Genomic DNA, 19,179 nt, shown 5'->3' with positions numbered 1-19,179 from the left:
CGGTTCAATACGAATTGTACCGTTCCACCCCTATGCCAACAGACCAAAAATATTTTAAGGATTAAGGTGCTTCTTTAAAATGAACTTTTGAACATTGTACTGGCCCTAAATCAGTTGATCAGCTGTCATCATTGACAGCATCTCTTGTTGTGTTGACGAACATGCAACTACCTATCAGATCTGGGGTGGCCACAGGGGTGGCCAATGAGCTTTCAGGGGTGGCCCTGGCCACCCCAGGCCACCCCCTAGAATCGCCACTGATCCATCCATCCATCCCTGCATCCATCCCTGCATCCATCCATCCATCCCTGCATCCATCCATCCATCCATCCACCCACCCAAACCCATCCATCCATCCATCCATCCCTGCATCCATCCATCCATCCATCCACCCACCCAAACCCATCCATCCATCTGACATGAGATTGAATAAATGATGTCAATTTGCATTTTTGGGTGACCTATTCTTTGCAATTACTGTAAATGTTTAGGGTGATTTTGAGTTTAATCTTTTCTGGATACTCTCCCTCATAACATGTTTTCTGTCTCTAATGATTGTTCCTGTTCGCCTTTTCTTTTGTAAGGATTTAAATTGTGCTTCTGTTTGTCCATCTTTGTCCACAGGCAGATATCTCGAGCAGTGCTCATCACGGACAGATCTGTGCTGCCTTCAGAGACTGATCAACAGGTAAGCTTGCTTGCTTTTGTACAGGCATTTGTTTGTTCGGGAACACTTTATTTTAAGGTGACGTAGTTACACGTTACTACATGTACTTACTATAGTAATAACATTAAACGATGCATACTTACAAGCAACTAACCCTAAACCAAACCCTAACCGTAACTCGATAGTAAGTACTTGTAGTTAATAAATATTACTCAGTACTTACTGGAGTAACTAATGTAACTCGGTCACCTTAAAATAGACAAACTGTTTATTCTTTAATTTGTTCTTTTTTTGTTTTCTTGTTTTTTTTTCTTTGTTCTTGTATTTGTTAATTTGTTTGTTTTTCTCTTTTTGTTTTGATTATTAATTAGTTCTTTCTTTTCTTTTTCTTTCATTTGTTTGTTAATTTTTTTCATTTTTTTGTATATTCATTTGTTCATTTGATGTTTCTTTTTGCCTATTCTTTTTTTTATTTGTTCTTTTCTTTCATTCTTTCGGCTGTTTGTATATTAATTTGGTCTTTTCTTTTCTTATTCATTTGTTATTTCTTATGATTTTTTGTTCAATTCTTTCAGTTTTTTTGTTTCTTTTTAATTTGTTGTTTGTTTTTTCATTTTATATATATATTCGTTTGTTCCTTTTATTTTTGTTTACTCATTTGTTCTTTCTTTTGATCTTTTGTTCAATTCTTTCAGTTATTTACACTTTTGTTTCTTTTTAATTTGTTGTTTGTTCTTTCATTCTTTTGTTAATTTGTTCTTTCATGTTTTATCTTTGTTTTGTTTTATTTGCTCTTTCATTCACTCATTTGTTTGTTCATACTTTCATACTTTCATTTATTCATCTTTAAGAATTTAGACTTTTATTGACTCATTAGGGGCAATTAGTTTTGCATTATGGAAATTACCAACGTATACAAGACTGACAAATACATAGCATCAAAATACATGAACAAACTAAGTAATTCCAATTAAAAATCTACCTTTTGCTATTTAAATTAAGCTAAGTTACAGCACATGCTACAAATGAAAGTGTGAATCTGTTGGTCTTAGCTGAAGGGACTCTGTAAGACTGGAAAACATCGTTAAGAGGAAGATATGTATAAGATATAATGTATTTCACTTTCCTAAGCACATGCTTATTAAACAACTCTGACAACCCAGGCAATTTCACTCATACAATATCTCCAGTGCATTTTTTATTTTTAAGAGAGGCAAACCAACAAATAAATGAGAATGTTTAAACCGTCATCAATGTCTTGTGAGTGTTGAGTTTGGCTGGCTTCCTTGCTGACTCATCTTACACAGACTGTCTGTATTCATTTATAAATGTAACATCAGTTATAGAACATAAATACTTCAACCAGTTCAATGGGTTAGTTCAGTTGTTAATAATACTAGATGAGGTTGCTATGTGATCATGCACGCAAGAAATCAATACACGTATCTTTGGTTTTACTGACATTCAGATTCAGACATTGTTCTTTTTTATGTTCTTTCGTTTGTTCTGGTTTCATTCTTCCTTTTTCTTTTGCTTGATATTTTTGTTCATTAGTTGTTCCTTCGATTTGTTTTCTCTTTTTTCTTTTAGTCTTACTTTTGGTTGTTCATTTAATCTTTCTTCCTTCCTTTCTTTTTCGTTGTCTCCTCCTTGCATATCTCATGCACATTTATCTTTCTTTCTTTTTCTTTCTTCTTGCATATCATTCATTTTTTCCGGCATATATTTTCATTCTTTCTTCCTTCCTTTCTTTTCCATTCTTCTTGCATATCCACATGCACATTTAAAGGGCATTGACCCATCTCTGCTGTGTGTGTTTGTGTGGCACGTTTCTTGCCAGCCTTGCACTTTTGCTTTTCAACTTGTATTGCATTACATCTTTTTTATGCTGCATATCACATTTGGATGGATTCTTGGACCACGTCCAAGATTCGGCAGGCATAGAAGCAACAAAACATCAGAGCCGATTTGTGGGATCGTTACAATAGTTTTGACATCCCGTTCTTGAGCGTAACATTCTAAAGTGAATTATGAGAGGAAAAAATAACCAGTTCAATGAAAGGACCGTAATTCTGTTTGCTGTTACCGGTTTAGAATTGGATAAATAAATGTCTCCAATGCGAGAGTGGACGGTGACATGCAAGCGTCCTCTTAGGCTAATTTGAGTGCTGTCCACCAGAGTACAGAAAAGGAAGCAGAGTGGTCAGGACACCTTCTGAATCTCGGCCCAATTTGCTCTCCATCAGGAATTCATGCTTGAATATTCAAAGCAGATCAGGAGAGGAAGGAAAAGTGGGTGTAATTTATGCTCATTAGCCCGGGCGAACAGAAATTAATATCAGCGTCTTGACACGGTGTGGAAATGGAATATTACATGACTGTGTGTGACAAAACGTAATTAAATATTCAGGCTGGTTTTAATTAGCCGTTCGTCCTTTGGAATGACAGTCGCCAAACGAGCATTCTCGTCCTCTTTAACACTTTTCTTGTTGGCACACTTGTCTTGTTGCACTTGGACCTGATTAAAAAGCAGTTTTAACATAGTGTAACCCAAGGACTGTATGAAAATATTGTCTGGATTGTAATAACAGGATTATATAGATCCTGTTACACTGGCACAAAATGCAGCTAATAGGTTTTACCTCTGCAGTCTGCATTATCCTCGAAGACGTTTACATACTATGCCACTATTTACTTGACAAACTCACAATTTGGGTGAAAAGCCCTGATGTAAGTTGTGTGTTGTCCGTTTTATTGGCAGATCTCGTTGGTGACGATTCCTCCCGTGGGATCTTCTGCGCCAGCTGTGAGGATGGTGGAGCTCTGTTCCTCCTCCATGACCTGCATGCCTGGCACCTGTGAGTTACACATCCACCACAGTCACTCAACACTCTTGCCATGATCACACATCAGTTATACATTCACAATAATCATATGGTAAATGCATGTTGCACCACGTTGCGCACAGGTCAGGTGTTGTATCATGACACTTAAGTTTCAACCTTGTTTGCTGACTTTTCAAAGCGCAGCCAATTATTTCCTAACAATTTGCAGATCTCCTCTTCTGCCAGTTCTAACATTTACCAACAACCTAGTGATGATAGTGTGCAACTTCTGTTTTCAAATATTAAGTCTATACAAGCTAAAAGTGGCCACAGTCTCTTATGATCACCAGTGCTATTCATTTAAAATAGCTGTTTTCTATTTGAAAATATTTGAAAATGTAATTTATTCATGTGAACAAAGCTGAATCAGAGCTATCTTCAGTGTCACATGATCCTTCAGAAATCATTATAATATGCCCAAGAAAAAATTCTATATTATTATTAATGTTGAAAACAGTTTTTGCTTTTTAATATTTTTGTGAAAACCGTGATACACTATCATTTAAATATTTGGTGTAATATTTAAAATAAGAATATTAAAGAAATGTATACTTTTATTTAGCAAGGTTGCATTACATTGATTAAAAGTGACAGTAAAGACATTTATAATGTTACAAAAGAATTATATTTAAAACAAATGCTGTTCTTTTGAGCTTTCTATTCATAAAAAAAAAAAAAAAGAAATCATGATTTCCCCCCAAAAAATTAATTACCCAGCAAAAACTGTTTAAACATTGATAATACTGATAATAAATGTGTATTAAGCAGCAAATTAGAATGAATTCTGAAGGATCATGTGACACTGAAGACTGGAGTAATGATGCTGAAAATAAATTTGATCAAAAAATACAGCCTTGGTGAAACTTGAATCAAAAATCTGAATCATTCCAAACTTTTTCATAATAATGAAATAAATACTTCAGTTTTGCATTGTTTTACAAAACCAGTATCAGCGCTCGTCCAAGAATCGTCACAGTGATGCACATTGATAGTCTTTGAACACAGCCAAATGTCAAAACTGTCCTTCAAAACACTCAGTTCACCGCCCACCTCAGTGATGACTCCATCATTAACTCCATTGTTATTTATGAAAGTTATTGTGTTTGTTACACTGGCCCTATTTTGCTATCAATCATGGTGAAGGGGATCAGGTGGAGATGCTGGAGTGGTCTTGGCGCAGACCCCGGTGACTGACTCCGTCCTCACGGGGGAATGAAAAGCTTAATCAGCGGAACTCCACTTCCTCTCTCTGGGAATTGAGTTCAGGGGAAATGATAGGAAGCTGGATCAGAGCTATCGTTTGCTTTTCTGTAGCCCGATCCCACAGGGAGATGGATCATAGCCGTTCCTCTTTAAGTAATGCACTTCTACCTGAAAGCATCCTTCGCAATCAGCGGATGATGATGACCGTGACAGACATGCGTTCGCAGGAGAAGATGGTCTTTATTTATCATTAACCACTTATGACAAGACTGTTTTACTTGCGCTGCTGCTTGTGTTGGATGTGCTTTCAAAAGCGCAATGCGCTCTGATTGGTTGGCTGGACCAGTGTGTTGTGATTGGTCAACCGCTTCGAGCGTGTTTGGGAAATGTCACACCCCTGACCTTAACCGCGAGTTTCCAACACACTACTAACGCAACTCAACCAGGCCTTTATTTCGTGTATGCCTTGGGTTAGGAATTATTTAAATGAGGAATATCATGACTATTCGTTCCCGGAAGAAAACTCAAGACTACAATCGTGGCGTTTCAGGTTTCAGGGAGTTGTGCTTAATGATATAGACAAAAACTCCCGTTGGAGTGACTTTTGTGCTTTGTAACTTTGCAGACATTTTTCATGCTCAAACAACAACATTACACACACTAAAAAAAGCTAAAAATGTAAAAAGAAAAAGAAAGAATCATAATAGGACCCCTTAGTATACCCTAAGATTAGTATTTTAACAAATAAATACATACTTTTACCTTTAAAATCAATATAAAATCAGAATAGGCCCCATACTTTCTTCATACAAAATTTTGCCCGATTCATGATATAAATTGCAGCGTCACCTCCTTTCTCATAGTGTCTGAAACGGTTTGATAGATAAAGCAGATTGTTGATGGACATACGCTTGTTAATGCTGATAGTGGCATCTCATAATGTACGGCAATCTGAGTGAAAACTTATCACTGAGTAACGTCCTGCTCAAGTCGTCCTTGCGATGGCATTTTCGAAATAAACATATTTTTGGAGATTTAGTGTGAAAATATGTATTACAGTACAAATATATTAAAAATTTTAATGTAAGTTTTGATTAATTGCAATAAATTACAGTAAAAAACTTGTTTTTGTTTTTTATTTGATCCATGTACTCTACATAATACTGTATGTTCATGTAAAAAAAGTCCATTCAAATAGAACAGAAAAATATAGTTTATTTTCTTCAAGATTCAAAACGGAATATTGCATGTCCTTTACTGGATATATTGTGAATCCACCTGTACTGCAAGTGTTCACTTTTAACTATCCAGGACTTTTTCAAGTCAGCCCCCGGAATGTCTTTGGCAGTGGAGAGAATCTTTTTCAAAACTCTGCAGTGTCCCGTGTGTTTTTAGAGCCTTTAGTGAAGCTGCTCCTCCTGTCCCACTGGAGATGCCTACATCTGTGCACCTCTCCACTGTGTGACACGGAGCCTGTGTGCCGCCCTGAGCTGCCTGCACTCCAATTGTTCTCTTTGATCCTCACGCGCACACACCCCCACGTACCACAGACCACAGGAAGGAACATCGGAGAAGTAATGATAAGCCTGGAAGTGGTGTGTGTGAACTCTTGGGATTACCCAGGACATTTCTACACATCCCACTAGTAGAACTTCTCAGACCTTTATGAGAATTGAGATTTGTTGTTTTGATTTGAATTTTGGTGCCCATTTCTTCTTATCCCTCTGGATCAATTTCAGGGCTACTTTCATGGAAGGCCAGAGTCTTACTGTAGTTCTTCTAAGATTAGGATGTTAGCCCAGTTTGTCATACTTGTTTAAAGGTGCTTTATGTATTATTATTTTTTACTGTAGTAAAGCAAAAAAATACCATAATATGTTTGCAGATATTTAGGAAAAAGATAAAGCCAGTTATTCTACTTTGTAATGTGCGTTCCGTGGAGTGTTGTCAAAAGTCGGTATTTAAATTTTGAAAATGTAACGATACCAGCATTTTGAGCGCTGTGGAACGGATTCTTGAAACACCTCTGATTGGCCAATGTGTTCACATGCTCAACATATATGTCTGTGATTGGCCATTGTGTTCACATGCTCAACATATATGTCTGTCATTGGCCATTGTGTTCACATGCTCAACATATATGTCTGTGATTGGCCATTGTGTTCATGCGCTCAACATATATGTCTGTGATTGGCCATTGTGTTCACATGCTCAACATATATGTCTGTGATTGGCCATTGTGTTCACATGCTCAACATGTATGTCTGTGATTGGCCATTGTGTTCACGCGCTCAACATATATGTCTGTGATTGGCCATTGTGTTCACATGCTCAACATATATGTCTGTGATTGGCCATTGTGTTCATGCGCTCAACATATATGTCTGTGATTGGCCATTGTGTTCACATGCTCAACATGTATGTCTGTGATTGGCCATTGTGTTCACATGCTCAACATATATGTCTGTGATTGGCCATTGTGTTCACATGCTCAACATGTATGTCTGTGATTGGCCATTGTGTTCACATGCTCAACATATATGTCTGTGATTGGCCATTGTGTTCACATGCTCAACATATATGTCTGTGATTGGCCATTGTGTTCACATGCTCAACATGTATGTCTGTGATTGGCCATTGTGTTCACATGCTCAACATATATGTCTGTGATTGGCCATTGTGTTCACGCGCTCAACATATATGTCTGTGATTGGCCATTGTGTTCACACGCTCAACATATATGTCTGTGATTGGCCATTGTGTTTACATGCTCAACATATATGTCTGTGATTGGCCATTGTGTTCACATGCTCAACATATATGTCTGTGATTGGCCATTGTGTTCACGCGCTCAACATTTATGTCTGTGATTGGCCATTGTGTTCACACGCTCAACATATATGTCTGTGATTGGCCATTGTGTTCACATGCTCAACATATATGTCTGTGATTGGCCATTGTGTTCACATGCTCAACATATATGTCTGTGATTGGCCATTGTGTTCACACGCTCAACATATATGTCTGTGATTGGCCATTGTGTTTACATGCTCAACATATATGTCTGTGATTGGCCATTGTGTTCACATGCTCAACATATATGTCTGTGATTGGCCATTGTGTTCACGCGCTCAACATTTATGTCTGTGATTGGCCATTGTGTTCACACGCTCAACATATATGTCTGTGATTGGCCATTGTGTTCACATGCTCAACATATATGTCTGTGATTGGCCATTGTGTTCACGCGCTCAACATATATACCTCTACAAATGATCCAGAATGCTGCAGCCCGTCTTGTCTTCAATGAGCCCAAAAGGGCCCACGTCACTCCTCTGTTCGTCTCTCTGCACTGGCTACCACTCGCTGCTCGCATCAAGTTCAAGGCATTGACGCTCGCTTACAGATCGACCACAGGCTCAGCTCCCTCCTACTTTCACTCGCTCCTACGAGTCTACATCCCTACCAGAAGCCTGCGATCGGTCAATGAGCGACGGCTCGTGGTACCATCACAGAGAGCCACAAAATCACTCTCCAGAACATTCTCATTCACGGTTCCTTGCTGGTGGAATGATCTCCCTACCCTCATCCGGAATGCAGAATCCCTGACCACATTCAAAAGACAACTGAAAACTCATGTCTTCCGTGAGCACTTGACATAAAAAATAAAAAAATAAAAAAACCCTCTCCTTTACCCTCCCTTGTTTTGGCTTATGCTACTCTGAGCAATGCCAGAACTTTGTATTTTGAGCACTTCTTGCGTTATTTTTTTGCCTCTTCACGATGACTCGCTTGCTGTAGTCCTCAGTTGTAAGTCGCTTTGGATAAAGGCGTCTGCTAAATGACTAAATGTAAATGTAAATATATGTCTGTGGTTGGCCATTGTGTTCACGCGCTTAACATTTATGTCTGTGATTGGCCATTGTGTTCACGCGCTCAACATTTATGTCTGTGATTGGCTATTGTGTTCACGCGCTCAACATATATGTCTGTGGTTGGCCATTGTGTTCACATGCTCAACATATATGTCTGTGATTGGCCATTGTGTTTACGCACTCAACATATATGTCTGTGATTGGCCATTGTGTTCACGCGCTCAACATATATGTCTGTGATTGGCCAATGTGTTCACGCGCTCAACATACTGTATATGTCTGTGATTGGCCATTGTGTTCACGCGCTCAACATACTGTATATGTCTGTGATTGGCCATTGTGTTCACGCACCCAACATATATGTCTGTGATTGGCCATTGTGTTCACGCGCTCAACATATATGTCTGTGATTGGCCATTGTGTTCACGCGCTCAACATATATGTCTGTGATTGGCCATTGTGTTCACGCGCTCAACATATATGTCTGTGATTGGCCATTGTGTTCACGCGCTCAACATACATGTCTGTGATTGGCCATTGTGTTCACGCGCTCAACATATATGTCTGTGATTGGCCATTGTGTTCACGCACTCAACATACATGTTTGTGATTGGCCATTGTGTTCACGCACCCAACATATATGTCTGTGATTGGCCATTGTGTTCACATGCTCAACATATATGTCTGTGATTGGCCATTGTGTTCACATGCTCAACATATATGTCTGTGATTGGCCATTGTGTTCACGCGCTCAACATACATGTTTGTGATTGGCCATTGTGTTCACGCACCCAACATATATGTCTGTGATTGGCCATTGTGTTCACACGCTCAACATATATGTCTGTGATTGGCCATTGTGTTCACGCGCTCAACATATATGTTTGTGATTGGCCATTGTGTTCACGCGCTCAACATACATGTTTGTGATTGGCCATTGTGTTCACGCACCCAACATATATGTCTGTGATTGGCCATTGTGTTCACATGCTCAACATATATGTCTGTGATTGGCCATTGTGTTCACGCGCTCAACATACATGTTTGTGATTGGCCATTGTGTTCACGCACCCAACATATATGTCTGTGATTGGCCATTGTGTTCACATGCTCAACATATATGTCTGTGATTGGCCATTGTGTTCACATGCTCAACATATATGTCTGTGATTGGCCATTGTGTTCACGCGCTCAACATATATGTCTGTGATTGGCCATTGTGTTCACGCGCTCAATATATATAGCCACCGAAATTACCCGAAACAATTTGTCCCGGGAATATTTTTTCCCCCAGACCTGTTGCTGTCTGCGTTTCAATTGCGGTCTAAAGTTCCGTGAAGATTAGGCAAATTGTGATGTAGGACTGCGCATGACTTTCCAGTTCCCTCTGGATTTCGTCCTCCGCATTTAAGTTTAATAAAGCCTGAACCTTGTCGTCGGTCCATATGTCGTATTTTTTAAACTCCATTGTTGATTCGAATAACAAACAACTTACTGCGCGCAGCCGCGCACCGCAACAGACTTTTAAAAACGGTGGTTGAAATAAAATGCTGTGTGGAGTCAACCAATCAGCATGTTCAGCTCCCAAGTTCCACCCCGAAAGTTCCTGAAGTACTACATCGCGAGCAGGGACTTACTGGGGAGGGGGATTTTTAGAGGCAGTCGAAATACAACCCCAAAGTCACTAGTTCCTGGGGAAGGTTCCTACAGTGGAAACGTGGCTTATGTTTCTGATTGGCCATTGTGTTCACGCTCTCAACATATAAGTCTGTGGTTGGCCATTGTGTTCACATGCTCAACATGTATGTCTGTGGTTGGCCATTGTGTTCACATACTCAACATATATGTCTGTGATTGGCCATTGTGTTCACGCGCTCAACATACATGTTTGTGATTGGCCATTGTGTTCACGCACCCAACATATATGTCTGTGATTGGCCATTGTGTTCACGCGCTCAACATATATGTCTGTGATTGGCCATTGTGTTCACGCGCTCAACATATATGTCTGTGATTGGCCATTGTGTTCACATGCTCAACATATATGTCTGTGATTGGCCATTGTGTTCACATGCTCAACATATATGTCTGTGATTGGCCATTGTGTTCACGCGCTCAACATACATGTTTGTGATTGGCCATTGTGTTCACGCGCTCAATATATATAGCCACCGAAATTACCCGAAACAATTTGTCCCGGGAATATTTTTTCCCCCAGACCTGTTGCTGTCTGCATTTCCATCGCGGTCTAAAGTACCGTGAAGATTAGGCAAATTAGTCCGGTGATGTAGGACTGCGCATGACTTTCCAGTTCCCTCTGGATTTCGTCCTCCGCATTTAAATTTTAATAAAGCCTGAACCTTGTCGTCGGTCCATATGTCGTATTTTTTAAACTCCATTGTTGATTCGAATAACAAACAACTTACTGCGCGCACCGCAACAGACTTTTAAAAACGGTGGTTGAAATAAAATGCTGTGTGGAGTCAACCAATCAGCATGTTCAGCTCTCAAGTCCCACCCCCGAAAGTTCCTGAACTTTAAAAAAAGTACTACCTCGCGAGCAGGGACTTACTGGGGAGGGGGATTTTTAGAGGCCGTCGAAATACAACCCCAAAGTCACTAGTTCCTGGGGAAGGTTCCTACAGTGGAAACGTGGCTTATGTTTCTGATTGGCCATTGTGTTCACGCTCTCAACATATAAGTCTGTGATTGGCTACAAAGATCAACGCTTCAGCGCTCCAAAACCTAAATAGACACGGGATCGACACGGGATCTGTGACCGAAATGATCACTGATACATACGGGAGCATTTGAAAGCAGGCATCTATCAGCCGATCCCTAATATACCCACTGATTGACGGATCTGCTGATAGATGCCTGCTTTAAAATGCTCCCGTGTGTATGTATAAGCGCTCTGTAAAGACCGTCAAATAAAGCAATAACCCCTGCGAAGCCGTGTTTTACAGTGGATTTAGAACAGCTAAGGGGGTTTTAGGTTACTCCATAAAAATATTCATTTTAATATTTATTTTATTAATAAAATAAACACCAGCAACAAAAAATATAACGTTTTATAACTGATGTATTATAATCCTTCGCCAAGCAATGTAGTTCCAAAGAGGTTGCTAAGCAACACATGCAGCAACAAAGAATCACAAACGGCAGTTGCGCAGTAATACTAATGTTATGCGGTCACAGGTGTGACATGTTTGTTGAGTAATTTACAACGACTTCGAATGCGGCTCAACCAATCGGAATCAAGAACTGGAACTATCCGTTTTATAAGACGTCTATTTACAACATGTTTTTGAACCATTGATCATTGTAGCCAATCACAGACATATATGTTGAGCACGTGAACACAATGGCCAATCAGAGGCATACATGTTGAGCGCGTGAACACAATGACCAATCACAGATACAGTCATGGCCAAAATTGTTGGCACCCCTGGTAAATATGATCAAAACTGGCTGTAAAAAATAAATCTGCATTGTTTATCCTTTTGATCTTTCATTCAAAAAATTGCCAAAATTCTAACCTTTCATTGAAGCAAGAGAATTGAAAGTGGGGCTAAATCACATTATGAAATAAATGTTTTTCTCCAAAACACGTTGGCCACAATTATTGGCACCCTTTTATTAAATACTTTTTGCAACCTCCTTTTGCCAAGATAACAGCTCTGAGTTTTCTCCTATAATGCCTGATGAGTTTGGAGAACACCTGACAAGAGATCAGAGACCATTCCTCCACACAGAATCTCTCCAGATCCTTCAGATTCCCAGATCCATGTTGGTGCTTCTTCTCTTCAGTTCAGTCCACTCATTTTCTATAGGGTTCAGGCCAGGGACTGGGATGGCCATTGCAGATCTTGGTTTTTTGCTCAGTGACCATTTTTGTTTTGATTTTGATATTTGTTTTTGAATCACTGTCCTGTTGGAAGATCCAAACATGGCCCGTTATAAGATTTCTAGCCCCGGCTGTTAGGTTTAGATTTTTTATCTGTTGGTATTTGGTCCAATCCATGATGCCATGTATCTGAACAAGATGTCCAGGACCTCTGGCAGAAAATTAGGCCCACAGCAGTAAAGATACAGCAGAGTATTTCATTTTACACATGGGGTACTTTTTTATCCCTGTGTGCACCAAACCCATCTTAAGTGTTTGCTGCCAAAAAAGCTATTTTTTTTGTTTCATCTGACCATAGAACCCGTCCCGTTTGAAGTGCCAGTTCTGTCAGGTACTTTTCAAACGTTCTATGGACAGAGGAACCAAAAAAATAGCTTTTTTGGCAGCAAACACTTAAGATGGGTTTGGTGCACACAGGGATAAAAAAGTACCCCATGTGTAAAATGAAATACTCTGCTGTATATTTAAAGGGGTCATGACATGGTTTATTTTATTTTATTATTATGTTCCCTTAGGTGCAATTATAGTATTACTATAGTTTTTTTTACAAAAAACTTTTAAAATGTAGTGATTTATGACCTTTTCCCACCCTGTTTCTCATCCTCTGGTTCAAACAGTCTGTTTTGGGGGTGTTTCCCCTTTAAGAGTTCAGTGTTAACGCCCACTGTTATGATTGGCTAACGTCAGTGCCTATGCATCGATTATTAACGCCCCCAGCCAGAACGTTTGAGGATTCGGCGTAACTGTTTAATAGCGGCTGATGCATGCGAAGCGATGGCTCTTGCAATGATAAAACCTTATATGTTTGAGCCGGAATCAGATGAGGAATCAGAGGAAAATGAACCATCACCACAACAACGAAGACTGGATCAGCCCGTGTCCACATGGAAAGTGAAACTATTTTGAATTAATAAAAAAAAATTAACCAGAGACACTTGAAAATGGATTATTGTTGCATAATTATCCTATAGCTTCATTTGCTAACAGTTTAACATTATTTAACTAATTCCAATGAAATGATAGGGTGTACCACGGACAAAAATGCATGCACAGACAGGCCATCTTTGAAGATGCAGCATTGATAAAGGCAACATTTTTAATTTTCTATCACATGTAGGCCTACTAGAAAGGCGACATATTTTCAAGATTCTCTTATACAAATGTGTTTATATTAGCCATGATAAAAAGTAAGTTTGCGTCGTCGTTATTGAGCCCAGAATATCGGCACGGACTTATCTTTGAGCAACAGTTTTCTGGCAAAGCCAGCATCATATTGGGATTTTTTCCTCAAAACAGTCATCCTTCAAATGTATAGAACACTGTCGTGACTGGGACGTCCGCAAAAAATAAAGTGCATCCATTTTTCCCTGACGACTGGATCTTTCAGCGTATTTAAAAAGTAGTTTAAAGTTTTAAATACATTACTTACAGTTTGCGTCGTCGTTGTTGAGCCCAGAATAGACGGCACGGACTTATCTTTGAGCAACAGTTTTCTGGCAAAGCTCAAAACAGTCATCCTTAAAATGTATAGAACAAACGCTTAAACTAACACTGCCGTGACTGAGACGTCCGCAAAAAATAAAGTGCATCCATTTTTCCCTGACGACTGGATCTTTCGGCGTATTTAAAAAGTAGTTTAAAGTTTTAAATACATTACTTACAGTTTGCGTCGTCGTTGTTGAGCCCAGAATAGACGGCACGGACTTATCTTTGAGCAACAGTTTTCTGGCAAAGCTCAAAACAGTCATCCTTAAAATGTATAGAACAAACGCTTAAACTAACACTGCCGTGACTGAGACGTCCGCAAAAAATAAAGTGCATCCATTTTTCCCTGACGACTGGATCTTTCGCAGCGTATTCAAAGATGTAGTTTGTCCACAGCCAGGAACAGCACATCTGCGGCGTCGTAATCTCCCTGTACACAGACCCACTCGCTCTCCGTCGACTGAACACTTGTGAGGCGCGCGGCGCGCGGGCGCGACAACGATACGAAGTGAGCGTAGTTGTCTTGCGCTTTAAGCGTAGCTGTCTTGTTCTGGAGGCGGTCATATGCAAACGCTGGTACGTCACTTCGTACCGTGACGTCACTTCTTACCGTGGATCCAGAACGAGCTGTATTTAGAGCTTGATTAAATAAATGATTCGTTTATAATGGGGAGGACGTCTTAAGCTATGAAACTTGCAGGACGTTTTAATGGTACAAAGACCTCTTATATACCAAAAGATCAAGGCAAATTTGGTTTCTCATGTCATGACCCCTTTAATGCTGTGGGCCTAATTTTCTGCCTGAGGTCCTGGACATCTTGTTCAGATACATGACATCATGGATTGGATCAAATACCAACAGATAAAAAATCTAAACCTAACAGCCGGGGCTAGAAATCTTATAACGGGCCATGTTTGGATCTTCCAACAGGACAGTGATTCAAAAACAAATATCAAAATCAAAACAAAAATGGGTCACTGAGCACAAAACCAAGATCTGCAATGGCCATCCCAGTCCCTGGCCTGAACCCTATAGAAGATGAGTGGGCTGAACTGAAGAGAAGAAGCGCCAACATGGATCTGGGAATCTGCAGGATCTGGAGAGATTCTGTATGGAGGAATGGTCTCTGATCTCTTGTCAGGTGTTCTCCAAACTCATCAGGCATTATAGGAAAAAACTCAGAGCTGTTATCTTGGCAAAAGGAGGTTGCAAAAAGTATTTAATAAAAGGGTGCCAATAATTATGGCCAACGTGTTTTGGAGAAAAACATTTATTTCATAATGTGATTTAGCCCCACTTTCAATTCTCTTGCTTCAATGAAAGGTTAGAATTTTGGCAATTTTTTGAATGAAAGATCAAAAGGATAAACAATGCAGATTTATTTTTTACAGCCAGTTTTGATCATATTTACCAGGGGTGCCAACAATTTTGGCCATGACTGTATATCACATACAAAGGAAATGCTGGTAAATTTCAGTACGGATTTGGTACCGAAGTCAGTACTTTTGACAACACTAGTTGCAACAGAATAGTATTTCGACACCCTGGGTTACCGGGAGGGGGAAAATAGCGTATCATAAGCTACATAAATTCATCAACTAACCATTCAGAAATGTTGTCTACATGTTGTCACTTCTTCTTGAGTCTCTCCATCTTTCTGACTCCGGGTCAAACATAAAAGGCAAAAAGTTTTTGAAATTTTGAGCTAAAACTTCACATACACGCATCAGACATCAGAGATTTATTTTACATTTTGTGAAAAGGGCATTATACCACCCCTTTAAAAAAAATAAAAAGCCTCGGCATCCATCTAAACAGCTCAATGAAGGCATATTATTTAGAGGCATATTAAAACACAGATATATTATCTGCCCAGCTTACAGTGTAAGGCATTGTCAATTGCGCTCGCTTCTGTTGCGTGTCCTCAATCTGGCTACCCTTGTGAGCATAGAGTCTGAGGAGGGAGAAACGACTCTCTCTAATATTTTGAATTTGAACTGCAGTGCTCAATTTCAGCCGCTAGCTGTCAATATTGAATACTGCACCTTTAAACAATTTTTAGTTTTTGCCAGTAAAGTGAGCATGCTCTGACATGTTGCCTAATGCAGCTTTTATGCAGGCAGCTTGAGTTCTGATCCTGTTAATTTATCAAAGAAAATTGTGTCCTGATTGTTATAATGAAGAATTTTTTAAGCATTAAAAATTAAAACTTGCCTAGAAAAAAATATGTGTGTGCACACTGGTTTGACCTACATTACCAGTACTTATACTGTAGTGTGTATTCATGTTTCAGGCTACATTATGAGGACATGCCAATGTCTTTGTAGTTCAGAACGCTAAATAAACTTCTGCGATGGGTAGATTTAGGGTTAGGGGCTAGAGTGTGTGTGTGTGTGGAAATGGCAATGGAATTTTCCAAGAAACGTTTTTCTGACCAATATGAACCCAAATGTACAGATTATGCCCACTTTAATTGTCCTAAACTGTCTGTTGTGGTCTCTTTAAACAGATTTGGTCCACTTGACCTGTTCATCCTCTGGTACGGCCCAAGAAGATCTTGCTCCAGTTGTATCTCAGTTGTTTGACGTTCCCGCCATTCCTGGAGAGGAACCTTCAGGAGGTAAGACCTGACCCAGCTCTTTCACTTCCAATTAAAACTCCCCGTCATTTAAACCCATTAACATCTTCAGTCCTTTTGCGCATCGACCTCCGATTGCACATACGTCCTGCTAACAGTACTTAACTAACCTTGCCGCCCGTGTCAAAGAGAGATCATCTCTTCCTCTCTTTAAAGAAAGATCTGGTATTGCTGTGACATTCAGCGAAGGGCTTACATGGAGACGTTATTGGCGATAACAGTGATTGATATTGATGGTGGTGTGGCAGGCAGGGGCCAGGCGCTGCTCCCATTGATTCCCATTATGCTCTGTCAGGGTCTGCTTGGCTCCTTCAGAGTGAATCTGAGCACGGCCTGTCACATACGACCTCACAATCTCCCTTCAGATCATAAGGGTGGAATCACATTGTGAGTTTGGAAAGATTCGATAAAAAAAAAAGATCTGTTTATATTAGTTGTACGCATGTTGGTGATAGTCGTGGTAAAATGTCTGTGTAGTAGCTAAATATTTTTTTATATAAGATATAAGATGTCCTTATACATGTCTTGTGTTATCGAAGTGGTGTTGAGATGCATGATTCATTTTAGATGGTTCATTCAGATGTTTAATTTCAATCTGTAGATTGAAAAATATATTTACTTGAGTCATTACTCAATAGTGTTCCCAGAAGCCCTCATGTTACATCGGCTGTTTTGTAAATAAATAAATAAATATTATTTATATTTGAATACATTTTAGTGTTATTAGTGGAGTTCAGTGTAAATCCAGGCGTTTCAAATAGGGCTGTCAAAAGATTAAAAAAAATAATTACATTATGTGCTGATTAATTAATCGCATCAATCTCAATTAACCGCATCTGAGAAAAGACAAGCGTTGGAACGACTTTTTCCTCTGTGAAGGATTGCATGATTTAGGGGGGGGGGAAACCTTGCATTTTTTTTTGTGATTCTATATCATATTAGGCCTATATATTTTTTTTTTAATTAATATTATTACTAAATTAAAAAATATTTTCTTTTATTAAAGAAAATTATTTTTAAAAATTAAGTATTACTATTGTAATATTTCACTGTAAAATAAAAAATAAGAAAAATAATATAACTGTAAAATTAAAATACTAATATTTATGGCTTTCTTAGTTTCTTCCTTTTCAAACGTTAAACTATTGAGCTTTTGATTTCAAGTAGTGCTCACTGCAGATCCAAGCTCCACTTCTGTGAATTAACCCAATTAGGTTTAGGGATATGGTTAAGGTTATAAGGTTAGGGTGTGGTTGGACCTTCTAGCTCAACTGAGGTCCAGAGAGGGGGAACTGGACGTCAAGCTGTAGTGAGCAGACTCGGTTTATTTTGGCAGAAACCCGCAGGGTGCCCTAAAATCTTGTCTTTTGTTGACAACAGCTGTTTTATATGCACTTTTCATGACAAGTTTGGGAAGATGGTTAGCCCATTGGTGTTGCGGTCCCAAATGCACGTTATAAGCGATCCATACTCCGAGCACGTGTAGAAATTAGTTTTTGTGCCGTAGCATCTGAGACGAGACGCTGATACACCAGATCATAAGCTGCTTGTGTGTAAAAGAACACAATGCCGCCCTTCACTTTTTATAAACACAGTACATATACAGTGCTATGCATAAGTTTAGACACCCATGCTAAAGTTGACTAAAAAGAGGAATAAAAAATCATCTTTTGGAAATTGAACTTAATGCCTTAATTTAAAAAAATAGGAAAAATCCAACCTTTAAGGACACCAATTTTCTTTGTGAATGAATAATGTATCGTAAATAAATAAATGTTCTTCCTTAAAATACAGGGTGCATAAGTTTGGACACCCCTATGTTAAATTCCCATAGAGGCAGGCAGATTTTTATTTTTAAAGGCCAGTTACTATATGGATCCAGGATACTCTGCATCCTGATAAAGTTCCCTTGGCCTCTGGAATTAAAATATCCCCACATCATCACACACCCTTCACCATACCTAGAGATTGGCATGGAGTACTTTCCATAAGATAATCTCTCAATGCAAATCAAACCAGCTGTTAGGCTAACTGAAATAAAACCATGCCAATCTCTAGGTATGGTGAAGGGTGTGTGATGATGTGGGGATATTTTAATTCCAGAGGCCAAGGGAACTTTATCAGGATGCAGAGTATCCTGGATCCATATAGTAACTGGCCTTTAAAAATAAAAATCTGCCTGCCTCTATGGGGATTTAACATAGGGGTGTCCAAACTTATGCACCCTGTATTTTAAGGAAGAACATTTATTTATTTACGATACATTATTCATTCACAAAGAAAATTGGTGTCCTTAAAGGTTGGATTTTTCCTATTTTTTTAAATTAAGGCATTAAGTTCAATTTCCAAAAGATGATTTTTTATTCCTCTTTTTAGTCAACTTTAGCATGGGTGTCTAAACTTATGCATAGCACTGTATTTATTTTATTAAATTGCACCCTTTGCAATTTAATAATTCAACAAAGCCAATTTTGACAAGTTTAGCTACTAGACTAGTTTGTAGCTGGACTTGATTTCA

General features: G+C 39.0%; 1 protein-coding gene and 1 long non-coding RNA gene across 3 annotated transcripts in view; one reads left to right on the top strand and one right to left on the bottom strand.

The window, feature by feature from the left end:
- LOC306984174 overlaps window positions 1–3,488 on the bottom strand; it is a 29,638-nt gene extending 26,150 nt beyond the window's left edge. Inside the window, exon 1 of the long non-coding RNA XR_013794504.1 lies at window positions 3,376–3,488. This is a non-coding gene — a long non-coding RNA (uncharacterized lncRNA). The remainder of the gene's footprint in view (window positions 1–3,375) is intronic.
- chm (CHM Rab escort protein) overlaps window positions 1–19,179 on the top strand; it is a 75,896-nt gene that overhangs the window by 49,359 nt on the left and 7,358 nt on the right. For both annotated transcript variants that reach the window (XM_079585270.1, XM_079585269.1), the window contains exons 11-13: window positions 625–688; window positions 3,429–3,525; window positions 16,533–16,643. In XM_079585270.1, the coding sequence (XP_079441396.1) occupies window positions 625–688; window positions 3,429–3,525; window positions 16,533–16,643 (272 nt within the window). The remainder of the gene's footprint in view (window positions 1–624; window positions 689–3,428; window positions 3,526–16,532; window positions 16,644–19,179) is intronic.

The sequence above is a fragment of the Phoxinus phoxinus genome (assembly GCF_949152265.1).
Source record: "Phoxinus phoxinus genome assembly, chromosome: 17".
Lineage (NCBI taxonomy): Eukaryota > Metazoa > Chordata > Actinopteri > Cypriniformes > Leuciscidae > Phoxinus > Phoxinus phoxinus.
This window is presented reverse-complemented; position numbering and strand designations above follow the sequence as displayed.